This window comes from Strix aluco, chromosome 15 (assembly GCF_031877795.1).
Source record: "Strix aluco isolate bStrAlu1 chromosome 15, bStrAlu1.hap1, whole genome shotgun sequence".
NCBI lineage: Eukaryota > Metazoa > Chordata > Aves > Strigiformes > Strigidae > Strix > Strix aluco.
In genome coordinates, this window is record NC_133945.1 from 10,290,650 (window position 1) to 10,311,561 (window position 20,912).

At 41.6% G+C, this 20,912-nt stretch overlaps 1 protein-coding gene across 3 annotated transcripts in view; it reads left to right on the forward strand.

Moving 5' to 3' along the window:
• Window positions 1-20,912, forward strand: part of MAD1L1 (mitotic arrest deficient 1 like 1) — a 379,581-nt gene that overhangs the window by 156,126 nt on the left and 202,543 nt on the right. For all 3 annotated transcript variants that reach the window (XM_074841020.1, XM_074841022.1, XM_074841021.1), the window contains exon 12: window positions 6,099-6,239. In XM_074841020.1, the coding sequence (XP_074697121.1) occupies window positions 6,099-6,239 (141 nt within the window). The remainder of the gene's footprint in view (window positions 1-6,098; window positions 6,240-20,912) is intronic.

The following is a 20,912-nucleotide window of genomic DNA, read 5'->3' on the forward strand; positions in this document are numbered from 1 at the left end:
CTGTAGACAAGGAGGATTTGAAAAGTTTCTGGTAATTTAATTTTTGCTGGTTTTGTCTGGGACTTTTGTCTGTTCTGGAGGACTAGATTAGCTCTTGTTAGCAGTGGTCCAAGAGCGTCAGGAGCTGAGGGGATGTAGCTCCCTTAGAAGCATTCCCATAATAGCAAAGTCTGACTGAATGTGCCTTTAGCCACAGCTCTGCCTTCAGGACCCTGTTTCTTGGGTCTTGCTGTCACTTTGTTTTTACTTTTTCTCCTCATTTTCCATAAGGCAGTGGGATGTGAACACAGTCTTTGAAGAGAGAAGCTAATTACAAAGTAAGGCTCAACAATGTATCAATGACTTATCAATTCCTCCAGCCATCCGATTGGGGCAGAACCTGTTAATTGTCAGCAGCCCTGTGCATGTTCCCTGGCTAATGCTTTTCCGTGGTGAATAGGGCAGCTGCCTGTATCCTGATGGGGCTGGAGTGGGATGCACATGATTCCTGTGAGGAAGGTGCAAACGGGCAGCTTTGGGGAGCAGTAGATGCCAACTGAAGCCGCAGCCTATTAATGGTACCTGGTCTCTGTGTTGCTACACAACGTGCAGGGCTCTGTGCTTTGCTTTCATGAATTTCATCACCTTAATATAAATTCATTTCTCTAAATTACAGAGATGATGTTGAATTGTAATCCTCCTCTTTGATAAACACATCACTGAAGTTTATCACATTTATTGTCTGCCTTTATTCGGTAGACAAGTTACCTGTCAAAGAAGGAAATTAGACTGGCTTGATATTATTCATATTAAGGCTCAGTTGATTGTTTCTTCTCCCTAATTCTTCTCTAGCTGCTTGCAATTTGATTTTTAATGTTTTCTTCAAGTATTTTGTGAGATACCAGAATGTTGAAATGATTTGTAATTGCTAGAGCCTGTATCTTCTCATCCATCCTTCTTTTAAAAGGTTAGGTCTGTTCCTCTGTCCTATTTTTAGGGCCTGTCCTGCCATTTGTGAGTTCATCAAAGATAGTTGCTTGTGGACCAGAGATTACCGTGACTACTTTTTGAAGTATCCTAAGGATATATTTTGTCAATAGGTCCTGACAGAGTATAATATATTTAAATATTCTTCAGTTATTTCTGACCATATTTTGGCTTATGTTCCCACACCTCACACTACTAATTTTACTGTTAAACATCTGGTCAAGGCCCAGTTACCATCTCCTTTTTTCTATGTATGTATTTGTATAGCTTAAAGCAGGAAAGCATAGACCTCTGTTATACAGTCATCTTTCTCTTTTATTTGTGTTTTTACGAGGAATAGTTAGCTAAATTATACCTGATTGCAAATAGCATCTGTTTGATGTTGAAGCTCCGTATCTTTCTTCAGTCTCAAAATTTTCTCTTATTACAACTAATTTGGAGTTAGGAGTCTGGAGAGGAAGAGGAGGGGGAAATCTTGCAACTGATTTCCTATAATGAAGCAGTCTATTAACATTCTCCAAAAATTATCATTAATTAAACAAAAAGCTCATCTAACTCCAGGAACAGGAATATTTCTGTACCATCAAAAAAGCACCAAGTGGGAAATATCATTATGATTCCACTTTACAAAGTCTGTCTCCTCTGCCAGGCTCTAACCCGTGCAGAAGTGAGAGAGCAAGTGAGCTGTGCATTTGGGTTATGGATTAATAGTTGAAGTTCACTCGTGTGGAAATAAAGCAGATTTTACTGTGACTAGAATCCGTCATTAAAAAGCCATTATCGGAACCGACCAGCACAATTCCTGCTCTTTCATTGCTAATGACAAAACAATCTGTTCTTTAAAAAACAACAACCCTATATTTTCTTTCAGAGAATGGTGCAGGGACTTACCAGAACAGAAGCTGGGTGAAGAGAAGCAGTTGAAAGATTTATTGATCAATAAACCAGACAATTACAGCTTGTTTATAAAAGGAAAAAAAAACCAAACCTCGAGCCTGCAAGCAACACTGAGACTCTAATAATGATAACTCTGGCATCCAGCTTGAAACGATAAAAGTCAACAGGAAGATATAGGATTTCAATAAAATTATGACACTAGATAAACTTTACCCCAGGAACAAATTTTCCCTGGGTGTGTGACTGACTTCAGTTAGATTTGTAACTTTAATTTCTTTCTTATTGATTTTTCTTTTCTGCAACTAATTAGAAAGTCTGTGGTGAATTGTGTGTATGTATGTTTGAGGAGGGGCTAACAAGCATCAACAGTAATAGGGCCAGAGTTTAATACATGTGTATATAAGGGCAATGTCTTTTAAATTTTTTTGGCTATGTTTTACTCTTCAGTTACTTCCAATATACAGCTGGGAATCACTCTCATACTCCTCAGTGTGTAAATATTTGAAGCTGCGGGCTGCCCTTGGAGATGCGCGGTAGCACGGTGTTGGTAGGGGTGACAGTGATGGTGCCTGTGTGAGCAGTTCTCAGGTCTTTCCCTAAAATTAACTCAGAAGTCCTGGAGGAGCCCACCTATATAACTGCTGTTTCTAAACCACTCTGGTAGTCCTCTGGGGTGTGAATACTGAGGAAAGAGACTTTCCCTTAGCTTCTAGGTATTTGCCAACCAGGTCGAATTTTGGCTTTACATAGAGGGAATAGAGGAGCTGGTGGGAGGACTGGGGAGGAGCTTTATTTTAGGGATGGCATTTTGCAGAGGTGCCATCCTGTACTTTCCTGTAGCAGACTTTCATGGGATTAGCTCTAGTTTATGGTTAAGATTATAAAACATGTTTTCTTTTTGGTTAGTTTAGCAGTAGTAGGAGGCATATTTGTTTGGTGAATTGGCTGTTGCTGGCAGAAGAAACTGTTCAACCTTTGAAAAACTCACTATTCTTCCTCTTTTTCAAACTTTCATCTCCTCAAACACAGCTGCAAGCTGCAGAGTTTGCTGTAGGGCATTAATTTCCTAGGTTTATAATGAACATCAAAAACAATTATTCTGCTTTTAGGGCATGTTTAGAGTAAGATGCATTTCTGATTTGAAACTGGTCAAGATAAAGAGCACCTGGAAGCATGGCAGTGTAAGGTCCATGGTGAGTTAGCAGAGATGCCCTATGCTGAGTAAATTTTGGAAATTCCAAGAGGAACCACTTTTTAGTAATTCTGATGAATACTCTCCTGATAAAAAGCAGGACAGTAGAGGTGTTGGAAAAAGGATAGAAAGGGCATCTGAAAGTCCCTGGGGAGGTTTTTGATAGGGCTTGGGGACTATCCCGTTGTGTGGGATGAGGAGATATTGCAGCAATTACTAAATTAGGATTACATTTTAGAGAATCTTTTTAGACAGAGGACTTCTCAACAAGAACTTCTGTATCCTGCCAAACTAATAAGAACTTTAGGAGGGAGAGAGAAGCTTTCAGTAAGTGCTCTTGCTAGGGAGAAATTTAAAAAATGGAGCTGGGAACAACTTGTTGGAAGCTGAGAATTGGTTTCATTATAGTATTAATATTTAGAAATAATTAAAGAGGAGAATTAAACTCCAGGATCAAGTGTTTAATTGTACTGCCCTTTATTTCAGCTTTTCAGCACCTTTTTTCCCAATACAGCTTGTGCTATGTTTTCCATGCATATTTTTTTCTTGAGTTTACTCTTCCTTTAAGAGAAATGCTTTGAAAGGCAAGATCTGTAGTTGATTTTAGGGGAAAGACAGCCTGTAGGGATGTCCTGCTCCCATGCAGTTTTCCCATCCTAACATGAAAGCAGAAGTTTGTCCTCCTTGCAGCTGAATAGCTCGGGGAAGTGCTAGGATCTTGCTGGGGATAATTCGAATGACCTAATATTTAGCAGTTAATTGAAAGCCAAGTTGCCAGGGGTCCTGTTTGCTGTTGAAAAAATGCTAAGGATTTTGGGACTGCCCTGCTGTAATGGAGAGAACATTGCAGTGTCAAATTATCACATCGATGAAAGATGCTTAGTAGAAAATTAGGATGGCAGAGCAGCTAGGAGTACAGAGAAAGAGAGAGGATGCTGTAATTGGAGATCTAATTGCAACAACATGCAACGATCAAACCAATACCTTTGCTAAACACCATCATTATGTTCTCTTCTGTGCTCTAGACAATGATTCTGCAATAAATGGGGAATGAAAGTAATCTCCTGAGCAAAAGCAGCTTGCCTTATGGAGAGTGGCTGGGGCATTGGAGGGGGAGGAGGAGGAGGGAGCGATCCTGTACTGCTGCCTTTCTTCTAAACAAGTGCATTACAAGGCAGGTGTGGTGTGACTGGGCTTGGGTTTTCTCCTTCTGCAGTAAGATGAAAGTATTTCCTTTCATATGTCTCTCAGATGAATAATTCTTTCTAAACTATGGCAAAACCATTCTTTCCTTGGAAAACTATTTTTCTTCACTCAGACCTAAGCAAGGAGCTAGTAATAGCTTCTAGTACTATTTATGTTAAAACCCGTTTTTCTTTATTATTTTATTACCTGTGTCCCTTCAGCCTCAGGCTGTCCTTTGGTCTCGGGGTTCTTTCATCTGCTGACCAACCCAATCATCTTGGCTGACCTTTCAAGCCATGACATGCTCTGAACACGCGCTGTACCTCTGGCAGTGCCCCTAGTCTTATTTTCACACCTTGAATTTGAATGTTCCTTCCCTTCTCCACACACACACTTGCTATCCACGTTCAGGCTTTGACCTTTAGATTTTGAAGGAGGAGATAACCTTTGTATACAGGCTTGCTTGGCTGAGCAGTTAGCATCACCTTCACTATCTGAAATACAACCTGTTTCACTGGGGGGAGAGAGGAAAGGGCATTTTTTTTTCTGCCTGGCAATTCCTGATTTCCCCAAGAGAGCAGGATCCCAGCAAAGCATTTCAGTGTGGCCAAGCTGGGTTTGTGAAGTGCTTCAAGTTCAGTGTAGTGGCAGCGGCCTGGTCTGGATGTGAACTGCGCAGCTATGAAGCTGAGTGATCTTCTCATAATATTTTAGATTTTTGTGGTGGTAGAATTCACAGGAGAGAACTGGTTTGACCAGAGCACTTGGGCATTTCTATAACAGAGTGAGGTAGCCAACTTCAGCTGTAAAGGAAGGCAGAACTGTAAGATTTTGTAGGAGTTTTTGCTCTTTAAATTTGTGCCAGGGGCCTATGCTGTTTTGACCCTTTTCATAGCCTCACAAACATCAAGGTTCTTCCATGTAGTCAAAAGATAAAACACTTTATCAGCTGGCTAATCCCTGTATGCATATTGCACTGTAAATGGTAATCTCCTTAAAACAAACTTGACTTTTTGAAATTTTCAGCCTTTTGTCCTCATTCTTCTTCCCCATCAATGCCTTGGAGGTAGGAGTTAAGTGCTGTCTGAAGTTGGGAACACATTAGGAAATACTTCAACCAGGAGCCCACACAAAAAAATTTTACCTTGAGCTTTCAACCCAAGCTTTATACTTGAGAGTATGAATACTCTCAGGGAGGGGAGAGGGATCTTTCTTTTTGTCTTTCTCTGCAAATGCTTGGTTATAATTGCCAACAAAGAGCCAGGTGAGCCAAATACATTGTCTGTGAGATACTAACCTCTGAAAAAGTATTATAAACAGTGAGTATCGCAGTGTTTAACAAGTGATAAGTCACATACCATTTAGAGGATATTTGCTCTCAGACACTTTGTTCATTGTCAAATCTGTTTCATTTCTGTTGTGACAATTCTGTTCATTCATTGCTGGAACTTTTTGTCAGGAAAAATATCAAGTATTATGCTAAATATTTTGCTGAAGAAACCCATTCAGCCATGTTGAATTAGAATAATGTCTCCAAAAAGAAAGCAGGCTCTGTTTTCAGTTGCCATCTGCTTCTTAGAGTGTATGCATGTTGTTTTCCTGCAAGGGATATGTGGTTTTGTATACACAAGACAGTCCAATTCTTCAGTTTTCAGAGCAGCAACATTTATTTTGTTAGAACTGTGTGTTCATGTCTGGTGTGATGCTAATATGAAGACAATGAGTGTATATCCGTCAGGGTTTCTTTGCCGTGTAAAAGAGCAATGGGCAAAACCATAGAATATCGTTCTGGGAACCCTCTCCTCGGAGTGAGGTCAGGGGCTTTATCCCTAAAGGTGTTTGCTGTTCTTCCTGACAGGAGCGTGATGGGATGCGAGCAATTCTGGAGTCGTATGACAGCGAGCTGACCCCTTCAGAGCACTCGCCCCAGCTGAACCGGCGTATGCGTGAGGCCGAGGAGATGGTGCAGAAGCTGCATGCTCATAACACCGAGCTGGAGGTAAGAACCATCAGGCTCTTAACCCCAGGGGTGAAGTAGTGGAGACCTTTAAGATTCTATTGCCTAGTGATGTGGTCTGCTTTCACAGAAGACAGGTTTGCAAAATTCAGACTTCAAAATTCCAGGATCAATAAGACCCACAAGTTATTATTCTGCACCTGAAGCTGGCAAAAGCCAAGAATCATAATCTTTGGGTGTGATGAATGTGCTTTGTGTCAAGCATAGCTATACTGCACGGCTGGAGTGACAGCTAGTCTCTGTGGGTTAAAGGATTGTGTAAAGGGGAAGTAAATGGGTAATTAAATGTAGCAGGTGTGGTGTCTTCTCTGTGGTCTAGTCTAAGCGATACACTATATTGCATGTGTAGCAAGGCTCTTCTGTACACAGTTTAAGTGAGTGTGTGTTTATAAGAGCTTTACTCTAAGGGTTGAAGAAGTAAAGAATGTGTCTGCTGTTAATTCTTCACTTCTTGGCATTGGGCCTGAAAACCCCAGAATACCAGTAACTCTATTAAATGCTTTTTACTAGGTTTTCTCTGAGAACAAACGTTCTTTCCAAAGATAGAAGTATTTCTCGAAGGAATTCTTATTTTTAGTTCTCTTTTTGAAAATTTGTAATCTGAAATGTGACTGTAATGAGGTAAATGTTAACATGCATTTGCCAAGTAGTTCCTCTCTTCTCTGTTGTACTTTGTCATAGTGGAATGGGCTTTATGGTCATGAGTTGAAATATTTGGAATATGTATGTGATCTTAAAGCTTGGCAGTTTTATTACATAGGCTTTACAATAGTCATAAGCATGTGAGTTTTCCTTTCTTCATGCCTGGTTCCACCATCATATAGATTTATAGATGCCATAATTCAAATGGAGTAAAACTTGTAGAAATTGATGCTTCTCGGGTTCATGTTCAAGCCATAGAGTGGATTGTCCCACTGTGCACAAGCCTCCTTGTTGCTCTGGCATCCTTAAAAGTGCTCTTTTCTTGTGTTGGTAGATGGGGACTTAACTCAGGCAATACTGGCTCCAATGACCTTTAAAGCCTTAGCAAGCAGAGCAGTGTAGTGTGGCATAGATCAGTATCATGGTATAGATCCACTTCGTCCCTGTTTCTCAGACAAGGAATTCTGTGGAGTTTTGGGCTAGTTGATAGAGAAGTTAGCTGGTAACATCAGATGAAATGGAAATTTGCCTGAATTTGTCTTGTCACAGAATGTTTTTCTGTGTCGCCTTTTGATCACCATATTGCTTACCACCAGACAGAGCAGGATTAGATGATGCTGACATAAAGTGATAGGTGGCTATTTTATGCTGTTTTCTTAGTTGTTTCCGACAGTGCCTCTGGGTTGTTGGAGGGAGATTTCATGAATTGTTTCACTAAATAGGTCAAATGCGCATGGTGTCTTTGGGCAATTTACCTTTTCTTCTTCAGGTGAAAGCATGGGAGAGTGTGGGAACCAATTGCTACATCTCTTTATTTATAGAAAACAAATTATAAGTTTGCTTTCATGGATATGGATTAAGGGTTACATGGAACATTTCAGAAAGGAGCTGTGTTCTCTGGAGGTTTGTTTTGTGTGATGTCAACCTTTAAGCCTTTCAAAGACTTTGCTAGAAGCAGGATTCAAAGACCTGATATTCCCCTTGTAAAGTAAAATTTTACGCTTCACTTGATTGTGTTTGCCTTTCTGACTGCAGTGTTGACTGCTGAATCCCATCTATTTTGAAATTTTGGGGGAAAGTTTTCTGGTTTAGTAAAAATCTGAAAACTGGAAAGGGAAGTTGAGGTACAGACAGGACTCCTGGTGTCTCAGCATCAGGAGCAGCAGCTGTAATCAGCTGCCTGTAGCTCAAAGAACTGGTCGATAGCAGCTATTAATAACTTCTAACATAATGCTCTGCACCCTCCCAGCTCTGCTGAGCCTCTGTACAAATTTTAGAAATGTTGACACCTGCATGACTCATCTCACAAACAGAGGAGACGGCAGGAATGAGGCACCTTGGAGCCTCAGTTGTTTCTGAGATGTGGGAGAAGCAGTCTCTGATGGGGAGGGCAAAGGAGGGAAGGAAAAAGGGAACTTCAACACGTTTAAGTCTAAGTGTGGCAGGAGGGTCAGGCCATCCTGGGAGCCCCTGGTGCAGATGGGCTGGGAGGGCAGCACACAACCAGCTTGTAGAGTAGCATAGAAGAATGAGAAGAGCCCGTCTGCAAGCTTCACACGTGGCAGCTGTCTCATCCCACACAGTGGGTTACGAGGGGGGTGAATCTTTTGAATTGCCTGACAGCCTGTGTGTGGTGGAAGAGCTGGTCGCTGCTCGGCAGAGCCACAGGGCGGCCGAGTCACCGCAATGACTCAGAGGGACAATTGTGCTGGTGACTTTATTAACTGACCACTTTAGTAAGTGAATGGAGACAATTTGGCAAAATCAACTGATAACCATCCAGAGAAGGAATAAAGGCACTTTGGCGATGAGACTGTTTTCCTAATAACCCATCAATGATCAACCAATCGCAATTCAATTCGTACAAAATTTAAAGATATGAATATATGTAAGAAAGAGAGAGAGACGAAAGAGGAAAGAGAAAAGAGCGGAGGAGGTGTTAGTAAAAGGGGAGATCATCACCCTTGGATCCCGCGTTGTCACAGAGTAGCCAGCTCGGTCTGTAGATGGTGGGTCGAGACGCACGTAGGGTGTTGCCTTTATATAGTCTTTCTTACGCATGTGCAATAGGTTGTTCTAGATGGTTCTCATTTTCTCTGGCCTGTACCTGCGCAGTTAGGCAAGTTCTGTCTCTGGGCAACAACAGGAGGGAGGGGGAGAGAAATGGCCCATCGCCCCATCTCTGCAGAGCTTGCTCTGCTCCCCCTCCACAGGGCGTCCCACTGGAGTTGTTTGAGACATCGTCTTTGCCAGCAGTTTCTTGTTTATGAAGTTTGTGACAGCAGCAAAGCAACAATGTGCACAACTATTCTGATGAGATCTAGGTAGGGTCTGGATATGCTGCGAGGAGAGAGAGTGATGGATCTGAGCTGAAAAGGCCTGGCTGACACTATTACTTTTTGCTAGGCTAAGTTGGTTAAAGAGTGGAAAACAATGAAGATCCCTGGCTGGCAGAGGATCTATCACTGCAGTACTCACAGTTATGCCCAGAGAGGAGCGCATCTGGCAGCTCAGCGTACGCTGGGAGTGTAAGCCAAAACAGGAGTGCTGTGTGGTTGTTGCAGGAGCAGCCCTTGCATAGTCCCTGGGCGCTGCATCTCCGCTGTGGGGGCTGCAGGTATCGCTGCAGTCCAGGAGCATCCTGAGTTTAAAAGAGCCCTTAGAGCCTCTAAGGCAAATGCATCCTCTTGCATTACATTTTGTAAATTCTACCTTTCAGCTTTGTTCATAAACCTTAAAATTCATGCCATGTGCCATGTCTCTCTTCCCTGGCTTGTTTTATCACAGTTTTTTCTACTTTTTTTTTTTTTTTTTTTTTTTTGCTACAGACTACTTAATTTACCAAAATCTCTTTCTGTGCTCCTTAGCAGAGAGTCCTTTGATACTTCTGTTTTCTTGTTTCTTCTGGCTGCCCTAATCTGTTATCAGTAGCCCCACCTCTGAACAAGCCATAGAGGAAAGAAGTGATGTTCTTAACAGGGATTTTTCCTTACTGTGAAAATGGAGATTTTTCCCATCCATTCCAGCAGCAGCTCTGTGTGAGGCAGGAAGCTCTCTGGTGAAGATGGAGTGATAGTGATAACACAGTAGGAAAGAGGCAGAAACCGTGTGGGACTAGGAAAATTTCAGGCTGAGGAAACAGCTTTTAACTCATTAGGGAGATGAGGTCTCTGATAAGTTCTTTGCTTGATGTATAAATGGAGATGGAAAGCCATTTAAAAGAACACAGGGAATGAGAGAGGAGTGTGTAAGCCCTGGAGGGTTGCATGTGAGTAGTTTATTAATTTATGCTGGGAGGATGGAGTTAGGTGATACACTGAGTCGTGCCTGACTCCCTCATTCCCCAGCCCTCACTGGGCAGGACGGCTCCTGGGAGAGCTGCTGCGTCTGCATCACAGACATCACCTGGGTTACAGGTACCTTTCCAGAAAATGAAATACAGAAGGATGCTTTCATCCCAGATCACTTCAGAGACGCAGTCTCGCAGTGTAACAGCTAGTCCTGTCAGACCCTGATGGGGCAGAGGACTGGAAGACAAAGAAAGGCTGATGGGGAACTTTTTAAATTCCCTTCATTGATTACTGATGACAAAACTGGATCTCTAATGCATGGACATGCAAACACATAGTCTGTTCTGGGACTGAAAATGATTGCTTTATCCCCCCCCCCCGAACTGCCTGCCCCCAGCCCAACCCCCTACTCCACAATGCTGATCTGGCTGGAGAGGTTCAAGAAAGCACTTTACAGAGTGTTGAATATAAATCGGGGGGACATGCAAAGAAAACTGCCATCTGAAATGGTGGCTGGAAAAGCAAGCAGGCTGTGTCAGCCTATTTCACGTGGTTAATGAAGTGTCACTCACCATCTTTTTAAAAGTGTGTTTTGGAACTGAAGAGGGAATGAGTTTGTCCCTGGCCTGCCTGCAGTAAATACTTAAAATAAACAGAACTGTAGCTGTATTTATATCACAGCATGAATTTTTGTTTTGATACCAGTGATAACAGTTTTCTTGCCAATCTTGGTTAACTTTTACTACCTTAGCTCCCATTACTTCTAATTTGAAGGTAAATATGACAAAACAAGAAGCTGCTTCTGCTGCATACAGCAGCTACTGTGAAAAAGCTCTGATGTGGAATTTAGTGTTTGAAAAGTTAAATCAAGCTGCACAAAAGAGAAATCATCATAAATATAACTCCATTAATAGCGATTTTATTACAACACACTTGGCTCCATATGAAACTTTAATGAAGAGAGATTTGCAAGGAAGACTCATGCTGACACCTTCAATGGTCTCCAGCATTTTTTACATTGAGAGATTCACACTGTCTGTGAGCACCATATGTACTCTAATCAGTTAATTATGAGTCTGACAGTTTCAGCACATGAAGTGCCATATGTTCTGTGTTTTTGTTGCACCATGGGCATTACTGGTGACCTCAAAACTCATTGACCAAATACTGTCACCTTATCTGTACCTGATAACTGCAGTGCATCTGCTGGTGGTGAAAACTGGGCATTGTTGATTCTTGGGATGTTAGTCACAGATCTGCTCCTTGCAAAGGGAGTCACTTAGCAGTCACCCCGGTGTTTAAAGTGCTTAAATTTTACGTGTGGATGCAATAAAATGTTTATTTGAGCAGTTAACAGTTCCTCCTTGTCTCTCACCCAGCTTCTCCCATCAGTGCTTTTCCACTTTTTTACCTTTTCTTTTCTCTTTGATCCACACTTGATGTTTATCTTGCTTTATCCCTCCTCTGCTGTATTTCCTCTCCCCCTCAAAGGTAAATTGCTTTTTTACATAGCAGAAGGGGTTCCTGTAATGATGGGAACTTTACAGAGAAATTTCCTCCCATCTGTGCAAGGTCCAGAGGAGTTTGCTTTAATTTTCAGTTTTCTTTTACCTGCTTTCTCTACCTCTCTGCTGCCATCCAACCTTTGTGCACTGTTTTTTCTCAGTGACAACTGTAAGAAGCAGCGAGAAGATTACTCTGCTTGCTTCGGATGGCCATAAGGAGCTAATCCGAGTCACTAGAGCTTTCCTGCCACTCCAGAATGGCATATGTTTCACTTGCCCAGACTTCTGCTGTCATTGTAGCATCTTATCTGTGACTCGTGGGAGAAAACAAGCTCTCTCTGGAGATGATGCTAATGTGCTCCATGCATCAGCTACCACTGATTGCTGAAGCAGTCACAGGGCTGGACATCATCTTCTGACAAAGCAAACACCTTGTTGAAATAGCATTTTGAACCAGAACGCTTTGGCATCTCTTGGCAGACTCGAGCCTTCCCGGAAGCCACTGTGGTCCTTTACGTTTCTTCTTTTTTTCTAAAGGAGAGTAGGTCAGGCTCCATGTCCTCCGGCAGTCCTGCAAAATGGATTATCTTGGGTTGTCTTTTCTTTCACACGTTTCATCTTCCTTCAGACCTAAGTGACCTTGTCAAGTCAGGGAGCCATTAGTTTCCTCCCCTCCCTTTTACACCTGCCAGTGGCTGTGTTCTGGGACAGCACCTTGCAAATAACCGTCATATAAATGAGGAACTCAAGTCACGGAGGGGCTTAATGATTTGTTAAAGGTGACAGTCCCTGCTCTGTGGAAGGAGAGTGCCTCTTAAAACTGGATGATACTGCAGCAGAGCCTGTCTCTGCGTATCTAAGACTTTTTGTTTGGTCAAACTTGATTTTGAAACTCAATTACTATTAATTTTTTTGAGGAGATTCCCCATTTTGGATCTGTCCTGAAAGTTAGTAATTGATCAAAAGAAGTAGTCCATGGCACTGCCTTATACTGGAGATATTCTGCACAAGCCAGCATTGTTTTCAGTACAGGTAGATTTTTACAGCTATTTTTAGTGTGTGGATGCTCTGACGGTTTAAGAATGGCTTTAACTCAGCAGTTCCTAGGACCACAAGCCTCCATCATTCTTAAGAAGTGAGAATGTCTGGGCACCAACTTGCATAGAGTAAATTAAATCATTAACTAAGATGATATCTGTTCATTTAGCCTATGATAAGTTGCTTTATAGACAGGCCCCCAGAAAAATGAGCAGTTGCTGAACACCGAGCAGCCATAAGGACCCTTTTGCCGCTCTTGGCTGCATGTTGAAGTAGGCTATTGAAGTGCATGGGACAGAAAAGCATTTCCCAACTCTGCTGCATTCTTGTGCTTCTAGTGCAGTAAGAACAAGGGGGACACTGTAATTTCCATCACCTCTTGCTGAAAGTCATGCTCCTGATGTAGCCATAGTCTGTGACACTCTGTCCCCGTTCTCTTACTGACTAGATCATGTCTTGACTCTCTCTGAAGGTAAGAATTTCTAGTAATGATAAATATAAGTTATCACCTGTGCTAGCAATGTAGGGAGTTTAGGATGGACTCCTGCTGTCTGAAGTGTTTCAGTCTGCAGGAAGCACACCTAGCCTAGGTGAGGCTGTGCTAATATCATCAACCTGCTGTCTAGGTGTGATGCTGAGAGGACGTGGGAACACTCCTGTACTTGGCCTCCGAAGGATCTCACTTCAGCCCCAAGCAGACTGATAGATGCCAGCCACAAAAAGATTTCTCCCCCTTCCCCCAACTATGCTCCCCTTAAAATGCTCTTGGTATGAACAAATCCTTCTGTAGCCTCTTCTGGTGATGTTATGAATAACCAAGCGCAAACAAGGCTTGACCTAGGGAATTTGGATTAGCTTCAAATGTACCTGGCTATAGGAGACAAGAGAAACAGATGAACTGGGTCTAAATTCCTGCAGAAGATTTAAAATTGGGTTCGTTCTTAGTGACGTTTTGGAAATAGAAGATAACTGGTGTGCAGTTATGAGTCATATTTACCACAATAGAACAGGGGAGAGCGCTTCATACGGTGTTGAGAGCTTTAAAATGCTTTACACTGGAGAGCCTGCATGCCTGTGCCTAGAGATACAGGCTCTGCAATTAGATGTCTTTAGGTGGAGGAGGAAGCAAGAATACATTTGGAGTGGGAGCAGTGGCCCCATCCGCCGCAAATGGCAGCAGACAAAGACGTCGCATAAAAGAGCTGCTTTTGTGCGATGTGGTGCATTTCACCTCCTGCTGCGAGGGTGCAGCTGCGGGAGCAGGGGGCTTAAATCAGGATGCAAGTAGCGCAGTGATAACATGTCTCTTCCCTCACAGGCAGAAGGCAAAAGGAAAAAGGCAAATTAAGCATCTTTGGGGAATGGGGTTAGGAACAGGTAGCTTCCAGCTTTTCAAGGGGAAGGCTTTGAAAATGTAGAAATATGTTCCTATGTCTTACGTCAGTCTCCACCACTTGCTGTTGCAAGCCGGGCAGTGTGGAGGGAAGGCCTGGGAGTCAGCAGGGAGATTGCTGAGCAGGTTCCTCCAGTGCTTGCACCATTTTCCAGTGTTGCTTTCCACGATTACAGAATTGTTTGGTTTCTTGCAATGTTAGAGAAACATTCAACAAATAGGACAAACTGCATTCTGCATTTAATTCAGAGATTTAACCTCTTTGAATCCCTTCCAAGCAGGAAAATGTGGTGGTTTTATGTAGCACTGGTCTCATCCATGTGGACCATGCAGCTACAGCCCATGTCACTGCTGTGCCACGTGGCTTGTAGCAGGGTTTGTCTTCGGGGGTACTCGAGTGATCCTTGGACGAGAATGATCAAAGCTTCCCAACAACTTCCAGGGTACGTGGTCTCTTTTTGGAGCAGGGCGATGAGATCCCGTTGGAGGCAATGCCACATCTTCTGGAGCACTTCAAACCCAAAGTTGCCTGAAGTGTGTGGTACATGTTCATGTGGCTCACCACCAGATAAATAGTTTGGTGCCTGGCTCATTAGGGACAGGAAAACGGACCTGTCCTGGCCAATTTCTCTCCAGACTAAAACCAAGGTTTGTTTATGTTGGATTTCCCAGAGGTGCTCTCAGGCCAGTGCATCTCATCTTTTTTGAAGTGTATTGGTGATTCAGGCTTCAGTGCTAGCACAGATGTAAGGTTGGTGTTAAATGTCTCCTAATTATTAAAACTACTACTTAGGAGCATTCTCACATCAATGAAAGCTTTAACAGCTCGTGGAAACCAAGGCATTCTGGGGGAGAAAGAAAGTAAATATATTGTGAAAAATGTAAAAGCTAAGACTGCACATCGGGATAATGTTTTACTTGGAAAATGCCACAGAAATTTTAGTTATTCCCTAACTCTGCGTTGTATTAATGACATTAAATAGTTCTTGTCTGGGCATATTAAGAGATGTTCTGAACTCATTGAGATTTGTTGATTTTTATAATGATTGAATTTGAATTCTGTGATTTGTAGTGCTTCATTTCAGAATAATTACATAATCTCCGCATAATTTCATATTTGAAGTATGTATTTGTAAGTGGTTTTGTGTCATCTTTTAATTCACAATGATGGTCTCCTCTAAGAAAGAAGGATTAATATTTTTAATTATTATTTTCTATTTAAAAATGTGCTGTAAAGATTCCAAAGATTTCCTGCAGGGCCTCCACGCAGGCTTGTTACATGGATCAACACATTTCTGCCCACTGTGTTTCTGTGGACTCCAGCTACAGAGTTTTGTTGAAATCCTGTTAGCAAATACTTATAATATCTGAACAGAAAAAGTGCTTTGAGAAAACAACATCAACACAAGCTTGTTCCCATGCCCTTGTGGATCCTAATGCTCCTGCTCTTTGCAGTTTGCAAGGACTGTAAGATCCACTTGATACGCTTAATACTTTGGTTATTGTGGCAATTAGAACAACAGTAGTTGCTGTCTTGGTTTTCCTTTTGAATCCCATTGATTCTTTATTTTGGCCTTAATTACCAATAGTAGAAGAGGTGTTTCTTCAGGGAACTAATTAGTCTGAAAAGCCTGGTTCAGCATAGTGCTTGAGAGCAGTTAGTTGAATGGTGCCTAAACACAAGAGCCAATTGCAATAGTTTTATTTCAGAACATACATATTTATTCACCCTTAATACTTCTTCATTGTTATTATGAGTCACATTTGCTCCCATATCTTCACCCTGTCTTCCCCTATGGACTGGTTGGTCCATAGGCTGCAGCATCTCCATTTCCCCAGTTCAGTTTCATATTAAGGTAATAAATTAGAGCATGGCAACATTGCAAGTCATAACTTGAACAGAATTTAAAGGAAGGTGTCTGGAATTCTCTTTTTTTATTTTTCTCTTTTTCACTTGAGTGTGACTAGCCTACTAATATTTGGAAAAGGCTGGGAACACAATAAGTGAAAAAGCCAGCTGATAACGGTTTTCACCAAGCTGTGAATAAAAACTGAGCTGTTGATATAGATCTCCTCTGTTCAGGGGTGGTCCGAGTAAATTGTAAGGAACAATTCTGTTTTCTCAGAGGCTTTGCAATTTATCTATTTGCTTTAATCAGTGTTAATGTCAAATGTGCTTTGATGGTGCTAAAAGCTTTTCAGCAAAACAAACTGGGAGTCCTGAGTTTTGGAAGAAAACCACAGTCTTCCTGTAATGCAAGTTGTAGCATTTTCTTTTGAATTTTATTTATGCTGTTTAATAAAACAGGCAGTACTACTGTACAATACGTGTGCCATGAATCCAGCTGTGGTGACAGTAACATAGACATGAAATTCATGGCACATTGATTTGCCATATTGAACTGATTTATGTGTCCAATTTGTTTAAATGGCTATAATGGCTATAGCTTTGATGAATGTACACTCAAATTTCAGTTCTGTTCAAGACCACATTAAAACCAGAACTGATTTCTGTTTTAAAGCATTGATTTTTATTTATTATGTGTTTTCTTGCCCGCATTCCGCACATGAGACTCACAAACATGAGTTTTTGTAACATCAACTAACATTTCCTTTTGGAAAATTGTAGAAACAGCTCGTTTTTGATTGGAAAGTTGATTCTTGGAAGAGTTGCTAAACCTAAATATTTTTGTTTTTTAAAGGAAGTCAACAAGAAGCTTGAAAGATTACATGTTACACTATGATTGGTGTATAAAAACCCAATGATACATTCAGTAGCTATGAACATGAACAGAGTAGTTCTTTTGTAGAAGTTATTTTAAGTAGTAATGTGTAATGGGAGAGTTTTTTGAGGCTTCTTTGCATAAAGACTGCCACTGTACATTATTTATGTACACAAAGAAATGCTGAATGTATCATATTAATTTAGGGGAGTATCACTTGAGAGCCCAAAACCTCTGAACTTTTCTTAAAGTCAGGGCTGTGCAATGCAGTTGGGAACTGTCCTAATGGTAGAGACCATAAACCAATGATCTTTATGTGGCAGATATTATTGCTACGCTAGTTGTTACCAACCTTACTTTTGGCAATTATGTTCTGACTACTCTTAATTTTATTAACAGTTCATACAGGTACAGTGTTCTTCACTTTCTAATTATCTGGTTTATTCCCTTTTACAAGAGGTCATTTCATTAGTGGAAGATGCAGCCTTGGGATGGATCAGTTCCCTGACCCGATTTCTCAAATATTCAGATAAAATGTGTGCTCCTTTGACCTCCATGGATCTAGTTATACCTAGCGAAATAAGGTTGCTGGTTTCAGAAGCATTCTGTGACCTTTTGTATGAAGAAAGGTGTTAGCGCTCCTTGCTGTCCGTGTCTGCATGACCGTGGTGACAAACCCTTGTTTCTCTAGGTGGGAACATTTAAGCAGGGGCTAAACCATGTTCATTCGTTATTTGCCTTCCATGCATGTGGATATGAAAGGGCAAGAGCATCTGCTTGCAGAGTGCTGCAGGGAGACTCCCCCGCATTGTTCAGAGAGCCTCAGCTGGAGGTACCTGGGCCTCTGACGCTGCCGTTCTTACTAGATGGAGATTGTTCTGTCTGTGCTGTTTGCTCAAAGATCGTCTGAGTGTACTTAATTCTATCTCAGCTGCAGCATGGCAGCATGCAGAGCTGTTGAAAAGAGAGAAGTTGTTAGCATTATGTATGGTATTTATTTAAAGTAGAGTTGCTCATTGTGCTTGGCAGAGGCTGCCTGGGGGCTTGTGATGATGCAGAACTACCTATGCAGATGAATGTAATTCCTGGGAATGTTTATAAGAGTATAAAATACATGATTAGTCTTAAATTCTTGCAACATACATGATACCAAATATATCTAAGCTTGTTTGGAAGTGTCGGGTAATTAAAAAATTTATTATTACTGCCAAAAAGCACAATGTAAATGCATGTGTATACATGCATACATACGTGTTCCTAGTGCATATTCAGGAAAGCATATCTAAAGAACTCTAGATGACTGACTTTATTCTCTTAAAATAACATAGTGTCCCAGGCTAATTCTACAGGCTTTTTATTGCTTTGCTGTTTACTTAACGTTTCTGAAGACAGTAGGTGAGACTATCACAGCTATATAGAGAAATGACATTTATCTTCACAGTGCGGCATAACCTTATCGTTCGTAAGTGGCATTTTCTCTCAAGATAATGAGCACCTTTTTATTTAGGCCAGGCAAGACCCAAATTCATTGTATCTGATTTCTACAGCCCATCAACACTTTACACATTACTGTAATTATTGTGGATATTAGTTTCTGTTGCATTCCACTTGCTCTTTGGATTCTACTTATTCTTGTTTCTGAACAGCAAAGGGGATTGAGAGAGGAATGGTCATGCTCAAGTCTTCATGAGCACCTGGGACCTGCTGCTGGGCACAAATACGGCCACTCCTACAACAAATGTACATTTTATATGCCCTTCCTATATGGCCTCTTCCACAAGGAATGAGTCACCATTTTGGCATGTATGAGCCTAGGATGGACAGGCAAGCTGGTGATGCCCTGAGGTCAGCCACTTTTAGACAAAGGTGAATCTTCATAGCTGTTTATCTGCTTGGTTAAGAAGAAAGAAAATCTAAGCATGAACAGAAGTTTTTAAAAAAAAAATGTTCACAATTCTTACTTACAAATATTTACAGAAGGGAGCTATCTGTCATGCTCCATGTTGCCTTACCCTGACGCTATTGCTTGATTTAATTTGCCTGCAGCATTAGCTCTGTGTGTACTCACCGCATCCCTTGTAATGCCCATCCACCAGCGAGCCGGTACACGCCTCTGAAATAGCACTCCCAGGCTCAGAGCATCCCATGCTGTGTGATGGAGGAGCAATTCAATACATCTTGTACCTTTGTGGCGGGAGCTAATAACTGAGATTATCTTGGCATATGTTCTGATTTCTTTCCTTTCCTTGCCAAATGGAGATCTTTTATGTGTCTATAGCACAGCTTTGCTAGACAGGCACTCAGGTGCGAGGAAACTCAAAGGTTTCTAATGGGACCATCAAGCTGTTTCACCTTTTGCCTTGTCAGTCTGCATTTGCTAGAGCAAGAAGCAATTGTGGGTTGCTGGATTGCTTTCCTGAAATGAGTTGCTGTTTGGTTTACTCGGAGAAGATAAACACTTGCATCTCAAAAATATCCTGTCTGGCATCTTTGTTGGCAGTCTCAGCAGAAGGGCCAAGGAACGAATGGACCATGTCTAAGATAAAATTGCAATGCTCCCTCTGGAGTTAATCCTTTCAGTCCAAATGTGAGAAGCAATGTAAGGAAATATGCACTCTGGTCTTTCTGCTCTCTGTTATGGATAAACAAAGGACTTTGGCCCCAGATTGATTAATCCCACACTTTGCCCTCACAGTAACTCTCCTGCAAGTTTTTACAATGAAATTTAAAGTGATAGTTGACAAACACAGAATACATATCGCGCCTGTGCTATGCAAGGATGATTTGTTTACTTGTTCTGTTCCTGTCACTGCAGTTGGGTTTTTTTTTATCCATTGCATACCCTTTCCAAACCTTTTTTTTTTTAAGTAAGGGAAGATATTAACTTATGGAGTTTAACAGTTTGGATTACAGGCCTTTTTGATAGCCTTCTCCACCTCCCTACAGGAGCAAATAATTTAACTTTGAGAAAGCTGTAAATTTCTGCAGAGCTGGCATGGGATAAGCCTCCATCCCCACAGAGGAGAAGGCTCTGAGGAGGTCCTGGGCTGCTCGCTGGCAAACTCCACGTGCTGGACAAGATCTGCCATGGAGTTGCAAGGAAGGTCTTTACGGGAGTAGTGAAAGACCTTAAAGCTAGTCAAACTCCTTGGAAAGAGAAACCAGAGGTTTTCTGCTCCTTGGATTCTGTGAGAGCCTCCTTCAGGCTTGAGAAAAGGTACATAGGATTAAGAGGAGTAATTAAAAAGGATAATTAAATTGGCTGCTTTGATGAATGCTGGAAAGCTGGAGACTGGGGATGTTGTGAGCAGTCAGACTAGCTGTGGGAAAGAGGCTGAGAGTGAGCAGACAGGTTGGAACAAGAGCTGTGAAATAAAAATTTCAGTTATTTTGAGAAACAGTTATTCAGTATTATAAAATGGAGTTTATTAGAAATTTTCCTGCAAATGCTTTCCAGAAACTAGATCCTCTCAGGGAATGACTCAGATTCCCCTAGCTCTGTTGTTCATTGACATGAGTGTTTTAACTTTTCTTATGATGTGGATGGTTGCTTAACTTCAATAGTTTTGAGTCCACTCCTATTTTGGATGACTCTTACCACAAGATGGCTGCATGAATGCTTCCAGTGCTTTACTTTAATGACTGCACTTAATAGTATGTTGTATCTGCTATGTAGCAAAGACTAGAAATCGGTCCGAGATGGCCCATGGGAGCTTTGGTTTTCAGATAAGACTCTATTGATAACATAAAAGCCTTCTTCAAGTTGTGGGTATGTGGGGATCTTCAGGGCGTGCTCAGTCTTAAATCACAAGCACATTTTCCCTGTGTACTCATGGTTTAAATACCAGCTTCAGTTTGCCTGCAGAAAGCAGTTCCATCGTAATGGAGAGCCTGAGCGCTGTTTCTGAATGAACTGCACCAAAGTCAGTGTCATGGTTGGCTGTTGTGTTTCACATGTGATGGATGCTGCCTCTGTTACCTCTTTGACCCTCTGTCCCTGCTTTTCTCAAGTGTGGCAAGGTTAAGAACTGATGCTTTGATGTAGCTGTGTGCCTGCTCCCATC